General features: G+C 36.2%; 1 protein-coding gene across 1 annotated transcript; it reads right to left on the bottom strand.

Annotated features, from left to right (window-relative positions):
* Positions 1-3,167: 3,167 nt before the first annotated feature.
* On the bottom strand, positions 3,168-5,093 carry LRRC70 (leucine rich repeat containing 70). Its single transcript, XM_010186132.1, has one exon. The coding sequence runs from the start codon at positions 5,091-5,093 to the stop codon at positions 3,168-3,170; it is 1,926 nt and encodes a 641-aa protein (XP_010184434.1).
* Positions 5,094-9,848: the final 4,755 nt, after the last annotated feature.

Here is a 9,848-nt window from a genome sequence, read left to right as displayed (position 1 = left end):
GGATGACCATGAGCCAGCAGTGTGCCCAGGTAGACAAGAAGGGCAATGGCATCCTGGGGTGTATCAGGAATATGGAAGAGATCCTGCCCCCGTACTCAGCACTGGTGAGGCCATACCTCGAATACTGTGTTCACTGAGGCACTTGAGTGTGTCCAGAGAAAGGCAACGAAGCTGGTGAAGGGTCTGGAGCACAAGTCTTATGAGGAGTGGCTGAGGGAACTGGGGTTGCTTAGTCTGGAGAAAAGCAGGCTGAGGGGAAACACAAAAATTCTGTATTGGGACAGAATAAGATGGTGTTTGACCCAATGAAGGCATAGCCTTTTCATCAGCTGCAGGGCTAATTATGGTCAATATACTCAAAGAGGTTACTTTAATTAACCAACATGTAAATAAATACTGTAGGCACAGTGCTCATTAACTTTGTTTTTTTCCAAGTTTGCAGATTGATAGGATGAGCACATAGGGAGGCTGATTTCAGTAACTTATATTTCTAAGCATCTGTGATATTTCCAGAAGAAACTGAGGATAGTGATCGAAGACCCAAAATACTGCACTTGATACTTATCTCCAAAGCACTTTGAGAAATCAATACTTTCTTTACTTTGAGAGAATATTTTTACTTTATGGCATAAATGAGGAATGATACTTTACTTCTTTCTTCAGTGAAAGATAGAAAATTCATGGTAATTTTTCCTTTTTCTTTGAGCAAAACAAAGCTAAAGAATGTGGAAGACCTTTCAAACTGGGTAACTGTTACCTGCAGATTGCAGTAAAGACAATATCTTATCTTTTCTCCCCCTTCTTTGTCCCTTCAAATGGGACATGAAAGTTTCTTCCTACAAAAGGCTGAAATTTTTTCCAAAAATGTAATCATTAAAAAATGCAACTATTTTCGTAAGACTAGATACAAAAATAAAGACAGCATAGACTCATTATGCTTTGGAAAAAAAACAACAACCTCAATTAAAGTTCAATGGCAATATAAAAATGCATCAGGCATTATTTTCATAGGAGAGCGCCATGCAAGTCAACATATCTTTTAAAAGACACTAAAATTGTTTCAAGAAATACAGTGGAAAGTCATATGAATAGATTCAAAAGAGACAGGAACACTGCATTTAGATGAACTTTCAAAACAAAACAGTTAATACTCTACACACTAAAATCTTAACTTGGGAGGAAGGCACCATTTAAGCAGTTCTCCCTTTGAACTGCTTATAATCCAGATCAGCAACAGAACAAACAACAGCATCAAATTACAACTGGTTTTATAACTACTCAGTTTCCCTAAGTTATCAGGACAAATCTCATTCGGTATACAGCAAAATTTATCAAAAGACAAACAAAGAATTAAAAGATTGCAACTTCTACAAACTTGTTAGGATTTAAAACACTTCAGAACCCAGTTTCAAAGATGCAATTAGCATATATAAATATTACTTTTTATTACAGAAAGGATCTTTTAAGCTTTCTGTAAATAAAATTAGCTTTGCCTGTGTTGAAAACAAAATGTACCAAACATTTAGGGCACCTTGTACACGAATAATCTCAAATCTTCTATTTCAAAGTTTGTGTAATTTGTCAGATAAAAACCCAAAAGCTTTGCAAAGCAAAAAATAGACCTCAACTGATCTAGAAAAAGTAATTTAAATCTTTTCCTCATTCTTTCTATAATTTCTAATACACCCAGCTATCTATTTAATATTTTATTATCCTGAGGTTTTTCTGCAAAAATTCAGAATTTGGATTTCAATTAGATAGATGTAATCAAGGATTTATCATCAGCCTAATAAAATATACATAACGATAAATTTTTAGGAGTACTTAAATAAAATGGTCCCATGTCTGCTATGCATCTTCCTTAGCCCATCAGAAATGGAGGAAAAATTCTGCATGGGAAAACATACATTTTTAGGGATTAAAAGGAAGAGGAGACAGTCTTTGCTGCTTTTCTACATTTACCAGGATGAAGCAGTAAACACCAAAAAAGGGAAAAGCTTAATTGCATATCTTTACTAGTGTGCAGATTTGAGAAAGATTAATTAATTCTTATCTCATTAGCCAAGGAAAGAGGAAAGCTACAACTCACTGGACATAACCTGACAATAATGTGAACAGAACATCAATATTTGAAACAGAAATAAAAAGTTAAAATACATGCAAACTATATAGCAAAATAATATCTATCTTTTTAAGACAAAGACTAAAATTAGGTCCTTACTAAGAAAACACACTTTGGTCTAACACTTCCATATACACACCACAAATATGTAAATATCTTCAGCAATTAATTAGTTTAGAATGATATATTTGAAGTGTAGTATATTTCTTCAGTTTATACCTCTCATCTAGCCAAAATCTATACTACCACATAAATGACAAAGTATCTTTCACTGCCAATTATTAACCATCTCTATTACCTTAGACATAATAAACTTGGTCAATTTTTCAGTCCAATAGAAATTCAGTTTCCCTATTAACTCCAGTTTCAGGAGTTACCATAAAATGATACAGATATGCACTAACAAAAAAATCACTTTAATATATTCACTATACAGACTGAATACACAACTTTGTATATTACAATGTCATAGGTATGAATAATTTTGTATAATTTTAAATTTTTCTTTTCCTTGAGAGTTTGAACATACTAGATGTAAATGTGCTTTTTTTCCTCCACTGTGATGATTAATAGAAGCAGAGTAGAAACTACATTACAAAAAATAAGTGAATAATTGCTTTTTTTCTCATTCCCCCAGATTTCTTGGCTTTATGATCCTGCTAAAAACAATGTTTTGTTTGCTTCAAGCTTCAAGTTAGCTATGGAACTTCTATAGAAAATTATACCATTAAGTACTGTAAAAGAAAAATAAATACATGTGTACTTTATACTGCATGTATACTTCAGTTGCAGGTGAAAGATTACTACAACAGGGACACAGGATAATATACTTATCCATGTCAGATTGAAATGACATCTAACAAAATAAACCAAACTTCAAAACCTTCAGGAAGCAAATGATGATAATGAACACAAATTATACAATTTTCCATAATTCTATCCACCAGTTGATTTTAATCAGAGAAGGTATTTTTAAAAAACTGAGTTCTTGATTTCCTGATATTTCAGTTCACAATAAAGTTAACATCAAATCAAATGAGATAAACTACAGTGATGAATGTTCAAACAGTATGACCTGTGCCTGACTTTCAGATGCTGTTTGCTTGAGCAGCCTAATTTGGTCCAGTTCTGAATGCTCCACTGGATTCCGCGTTAGGGACTGCACGGGGCCAGTTACGTTGTATCTGCCAGGCTGATAAAAAACATAATACTCTATTCTCTTTTTCCCTGAGTTTTCCAGCACCTTTAGCTTCTGCCTGAACTGAATAATTTTACAGGTTAAGAATAGGATCACTGCACAAGCCAGAATGAAAAAGGCTAGTAAAATGTCAAAAGTCTGATTCAGCTTTTCAACCTGTTGTGTACAAAGTAAGGATGTTTTTAACGACACGGGAGCAGTATCTGTTGGAAATAAACCTTTTTCTTCTACAGTTCTGCTAACAGGTATAACCTGTGCTGGCATATGCACTGGTAATGTTGATGAAACTGTAGCTGGCCGTGATGGAACTTCAGCAGCATTTTCTGCATATGGCAACAGGTTAGCAGATGTAGCTGTAGTTCCTTCCCAGAGAGAAACATATTTAGCTTCTGCATTGACAAACTGCTCAAATGTGCTATGCCTGCTTCCCTTATGCCATGCCATCAGCAGAGTGGTAGTGCTGTGAGGGACACCTGCGGATCCCAGACTCCAGGCTGCTTCTGGGTTGGCAGTAAGGCTACTGCATTTTGCAAACTGAGTCCACTTAATGTAATGCAAAGGTCTGCCACGCATACTCAGAGGATTCTGACAATAAATTTTTACAGAAATAGGAGACAATGACAGCCAATTAAGTAACCCAAGCATTTTGCAGCTGCAGTTCCAAGGATTATAATTTACCTGTAGATGAGTTAAAGACACTAAGGGCTTGAGCACTTCAGGTTGTAACTCTGCAATATTATTAAATGCTAAACTGAGTATTTTAAGTGACTGTCCCATTTTTTCAAAGGTACCATTGCCAATACTGGTTATTTTATTTCTGTCTAGCTGCAGATACATTAAATTGTTCAATAAAGCAAAAGTGCTGGAATTTATATTTTCTAAATCATTATAATTTAAGATTAACTGGCTGAGGTTATTTAATCCAAAAAATCCATTTACAGCAATATATTTTAGCTTTATGTTTTTTAAAGACAGATATCTAAGCTTGTTAAGTCCTTTAAATGCAAAAGGATGTATTGATCCAATGGGATTGTGAGACAAAGAAAGTCTTTCAAGATTTTTGAGCCTTCCAATAGCATTCGATGGCACAAGTGTTAAGTTGTTACCTTCAAGGAACAAATATGCAAGGTTTTCAAGATGATGAAATGCTGAATCTGATATCCGTGAAATCTTATTATTGGCTAGGTTAAGTGTTTGGAGACTTATCATTCCCAAGAAAGTCCCACTTCCAAGGACACTGAGACGATTTCTTTGAAGAGTTAAATATCTAACAGAAAGGAGATCACTAAATAATCCTTTGGGAACAAAAGCTATTTGATTATTCTGAAGGTATAAACAATGAAGATTGGAAAGACCTTCAAAGATTCCTGGATCCAGGCGTTTAATATTATTGTTACTCAGATGCAAGTAGCACAGTCTGGGGAGCTTCATAAATGCTTTTGGGTGTACATATGAAATACTAGAGTTATCCATGTAGAGTGCAGCAAGGTTCCGAAGGCCTTTTAGTTCATTTGGAGCGACACATGATATATTATTCCCATTGAGGTACACAAGAATTGTGGTTTTGGGAAAGTTCCGTGGTATGCTGGAAAGCCCTAAATTACGACAGCTAACCTGTCTCCCTGTGCAGAGCTGGCAAGCAGCTGGACAGCCAACAGTCTCCTTCTGGAGCAGCAACAAAAGAAAACAATTAAGGATATACAGCAATGCTCCCGGGCAGGGTGGAGGACTCTGCAGACCACACATATCCCTGTCTTTGGCCTTCTCACTCATCTCTGACTTCGCTAGTAGAGATAAAAAGAAGTTTATAAATATTATTAATTTTAAAGTTTAGTGATTCTATGTGTACAGTCTTTAAAGGAGAAGCATTGCTTTCAAGACTGGTATTTTATACATTCTCCTTTGATGCCAAATAAGCAGTTTTAAAATAAAATTTACTAAGTTTAAGTTTGAACTACACTGAAAAAAAAGTCAAAGTAAATGAACAATGAAACAAATGTACTGTCAGCTTAGCCAGAAAATACTTAACTGGCTTCAGCATAAAAGCAACCAAGCTACCAAAATAACAGCTTCTAATAAACTCAAAGTACTGCTAATTAACTATTTTTTATAGTTAAGAATGACTAGGAAATGTTTCAATAGCATTCAAATAGAAATGCAGACTAGAAACAAGTTTCCCTTCACTATCAGCTCATTTATAATTTGAATTTTACTTTTACAAAGCTGAATTATATTAAAAATAAATGAAAACGATTCCTTACCCCAAATCTGAAGCTCATTATCTCTGTTATTTTGCCGTTTTGCAGTTTACTGGACTAAGTTACAAGCTGACTACACTCATCTTGTGAGACCTTTGTAAAGGCAAGATTGCCGTGTACTAAAGCACTCAAATTTTGCCCCAGGATCTGCAACTTTTCACTCAGGAAACTAAGAAAGAAGTGGTTAAAGTCAGGTTGCCATGGATACAGGAAACCCTGGGACAGGAAGCCATTTTCTCTGTGCTTCAGAAGTACTGTTGGAAAGGAAATCTCAATGATTTATGTCTAGAAAACCAAGTACTATCTTAGTTTGTAACTGCTGCTTTTTTGGTTTTTTTTTAAACTGCTGTTTTTAACTAAGAGAGCTCAAAAGAATTTTATCTAAGTTAGGTGTTACTTTTAGAATAAAGCATACCTATTCGTAACAGTACTATCTGTAAATCCATTATTTTTCAGCTGGAATCCAAACTGTTTTATGAAATCAACAGGACCCCTTGACACTGTGCTGCCTCTGCAGAACCAAGCTGCTGCCAACATACACACACTCCAGTGGCCCAGCAGAGAGGCACAAGATGAGGCCTGGAGGGCAGAGCCCTGGTGCCTCTTGCACTCTGGCAAGGCACACCCTGCCAGCAGCCTCAGGGAAGCGCAGAAGTCTTAGAGATGAGAACCACACAATGTGCAACTATACTATGCATTTGCTGTATTTCAGACTTGGTCCAGGCACTTAAGTTAACTTAACCCAAAGTTAAGTTTCACTTTAGGCCACTTTTTAAATAGCCCGTTTATCCAGAAGACTATGTGTATCCTGACAGCTACATCTTTGGTCCACAGCTTTCGTTTCCTGCTGTGTCCCTTGTATAGATTAACACTTAATGCAAATGTGTGCTATAAATGTCCCCCTCGCTTAACTACTGGAGATGACATTCTCAGTTTATCCAACACAGGGACAAAATACATGGAACCTCCAGCAGTCTCAAAGAGGGAAAGGGGGAACAAGAAGCCAACAAATAGCAAAGTAACTATAAAATCACGATTTATACTGTAATGAGACCTTCTGCTCAGCAAAATGAAGGTGACAAAGCCCATCAGTAGCCATAGCCAAGGAAGAGGCACAAGAGCAGAAGAATCATGGCACTTCAGACACAGTGATCTCCCACAGGAAGCATGATTTCACCCCAGGGGTGAAATATCACCCAAATATTTGTCTATAATAATACAGGCTGAAATGCATGAAGCACATGAGCAAAGGAAGAACAGAAAAGGACATAGTTTTGAAGAGGCCTGCTTCCAAATCCTGCCAAAAGAAACTTACATTACTGAAGTTTTAAAAAAAAAGGTTTTGACCATATATACCCAGCTTTTATTGGTTCATGGAGCACTCTGGACAATGCCTGTATCAGTTACAACCCATATTTTGAACTTCATTTTGTTCTTTTTTTTCTGAGAACATTAAATCAATAGGAAAACTAACTGTTCTTTAGATTTAACTATTTAATTTCACATTTTAATTTTTCATGGTATTCAACATAACTGCTGATATAAAGGAAAGTAAAATAAAATGGGAAAGGGAAAACACTGCATAGTTTGGAACAGTTCTCAGGATTATTAGGGAAGTATCCCTGATATGGGGGAGTAAGAGTAATTGGAAAAGGTTATCCAGGTCAAATACAGTCAGGTGTGAGAAAAAGGAGCCTGATCAAAAATGAAAAATTACTTCAAACATGAAATTATCTTTTACCTAAGCTACACTACTTATAGCCTATTTATGCAGATATTTAGTTGGTTAAAGAAATAATTAAAAATTATTTCTTCTAAGATGTTCTGTGTGAAACACCACCACAGGGCTAAAAGAAGCAAGTCCCAGTCTAAAAAACAAGTTTTGGAAGACAAATGTTAATAGATCTCCCTTTGTGCACAATACCAGTATGAACATATTTAGAAAGACTGAAGGAATTGCTGAAGCCCTACTGGATATAAGCATGGAAATTTAGAGAAATCAATAGAGTAGTGGCCTGATAAAGCAAAGCTGGTGCCCAGTAAGTGGCTGAATGTCTAGTTTTGTACTAAAGGTGCCTTACCAAAATTCATAAATATTTTCCTGAAACCCTAGCTGCTACTGTGGTTCTGAGCGCATCGCTGACCTTTCTGATTCTCAGATCTCGTACAAAATGAGGAAGAAAAATCTTAATCCAAGTCATGGCTCCTTTCAATTTGCACTAGGAAATCTGAAGAAAGTCCTGTCTTGCACTTTGTAAATACAGCACCTGGTGGTCTGCACATCTGATCAGTTTGTAATTTCCAGGTATTGCTTCATTAACAATACATACTGTTAAAAGTGTCTGAAAGCAGTATCTCTTAAGATTGAGAGGAGAAATAACATGCCACATAACTGATACCATTTTGGGGAAAACCATAAAAAAGACTGAGATACACATATAACTTGGATCAGCATTTCTCAAACTGGCTTGTACTTAAACGATACAATTCATTACTAGTTGAAAATTTAAACAGAAAAACCCCAAACATTTTTTCAAACAAGCTTAGGCAGCTCCAATACTGGTATATTTTATACACCACAAATTTTGTTCTCCGGTCATAGAAATACCAGGTTTGCAGCAGAATCCAGCTTCACATGGCAGAGAAATTTATTCCTGAACCCTGAAGTGAATTTTATCTTAAAATGCTAACATTTATAAAGTTACTAATCTAATTGCTTTTTAGTATGTTAAAATCTAGTACAACAATGATTCCTTGTCAACACAAGCATGAAGTCTGAGCAACAGCAGTTTGTCAAATTGTGCATAAAATGACAGGCCAAAGTGACTGACAGAACATACAAGCACTGCACCCAGTGCAGTCTTTCCAAACCACCTCTATTTTCTCAGTGATCCATGTTAGATTAAAGCCAAAATAATTCAGGTTTTGAATATTAGCTAGCATAAAATAGTCATCCAACTCAAATTTATGTATAGTAGAAAAAAATGTAATGTTCAAAAAAATGCAAAGTTCAAAAACAGGTTCTAAAGTTACCCATCTTTAAAATGTATTGAAACCAATTTTTAATTTTTAAGGGATTTCATTGTAATATTCACTACAAAATTATGTTAAAGCTTACAAAAGCAGAGAAAAAACAACTTATAGTGCTGCAATTACTCTTTTGAGTTTATAACAGTGAAACTGTCTGTTGCCATCCCACTGTGTTTTTAGCAAGTACCTCCCTTTGCACGTCTTCCTTCTTTCTGCTTCTATTCTCCACAGGTGGGCTATGATACAACTTTCTTGTATTGTTTTCAAGTATCAACCATCTTCTGCCCACATCATCATCCAGATATGACCACAAGTCAAAGTAGTTCAGCTGCTAACCTACTGATTGGGCAGCATACCCATGAACATTTAATCTCATTTCATCTACCTACATCCAGTATCACTTGTTGTGGACAACTTACTAATGCTAATTTATCAGACCTCAAAGCCCTTTTTTCTTTCCTCATCATCATCCAGATTACCTCAAAATTTTTTATTATCTCAATCAGAGATAATGCAGATTCCTTCTAGTATCTCATATTCCTAAGTAAAAATCTTGATTTGCTGCTGTCCTGGTTTGAGCTAAATAGAACTAATTTTCTATTTAGTGATTTTACTTTTCAGCTCAGTCTCTTCTAAGTGGCTGAACTTGCTGAAAACGAGCAGCATGTTTTTCCCAGACAGTGTGTACTGATAATGTTCAAGGCCAATTGTCTCACCATAGGTGCCATGTCTGTGCCTACGGGGCGGGAAGCGGGCTCAAAACTGACCAATTAGGTATTCCATCCCAAATACGTCATACTCGGTATAAAGCCGAGGGATCACGAGGGTCTCAACCCTTTCTTCCATCTTGGAGCCCTTCCATCTCACACCTTTCTGTCTGTCTTGATCCTGCCATGGCTGAAGTCTGAGCAGAACCCTGCTGGTTCATCTGCCTCTGATCCTGATTCGTGTGTTCCTGCATCCTGCTCCCACCTGCTGCTGGGTCTGGTCTGGGACTTTACCAGTGCCCTGCTCTGCAGAGCCTCTGGTGAGGTAATCATCATTAGGGGAGGATTTTATCTTGGTTTTGTATATATTTGTACATATTTCATTATTTTCCTATTTAAAATATTATCCTGTAGTATTAGTATTATTGTTTCATTAAACCTGTTAGTTTTATTTTCCAACCCGTAAAGTCTCTCTCCCTTATTATCTTTTCTCTTCCCTTCTGGGGAGGGGAGAGGAGTTAATAGAGAGCATC

This window comes from Mesitornis unicolor, unplaced genomic scaffold, assembly GCF_000695765.1.
Source record: "Mesitornis unicolor isolate BGI_N332 unplaced genomic scaffold, ASM69576v1 scaffold37676, whole genome shotgun sequence".
NCBI classification, from domain to species: Eukaryota; Metazoa; Chordata; class Aves; order Mesitornithiformes; family Mesitornithidae; genus Mesitornis; species Mesitornis unicolor.
The sequence above is the reverse complement of the archived record's forward strand: the minus strand, read 5'-3'. Positions and strand labels throughout refer to the sequence as shown.

Excerpts from the sequence above, each read along its gene's own strand:
- LRRC70 (XM_010186132.1), bottom strand. The coding sequence starts at position 5,093 with ATGAGTGAGAAGGCCAAAGACAGGGATATGTGTGGTCTGCAGAGTCCT.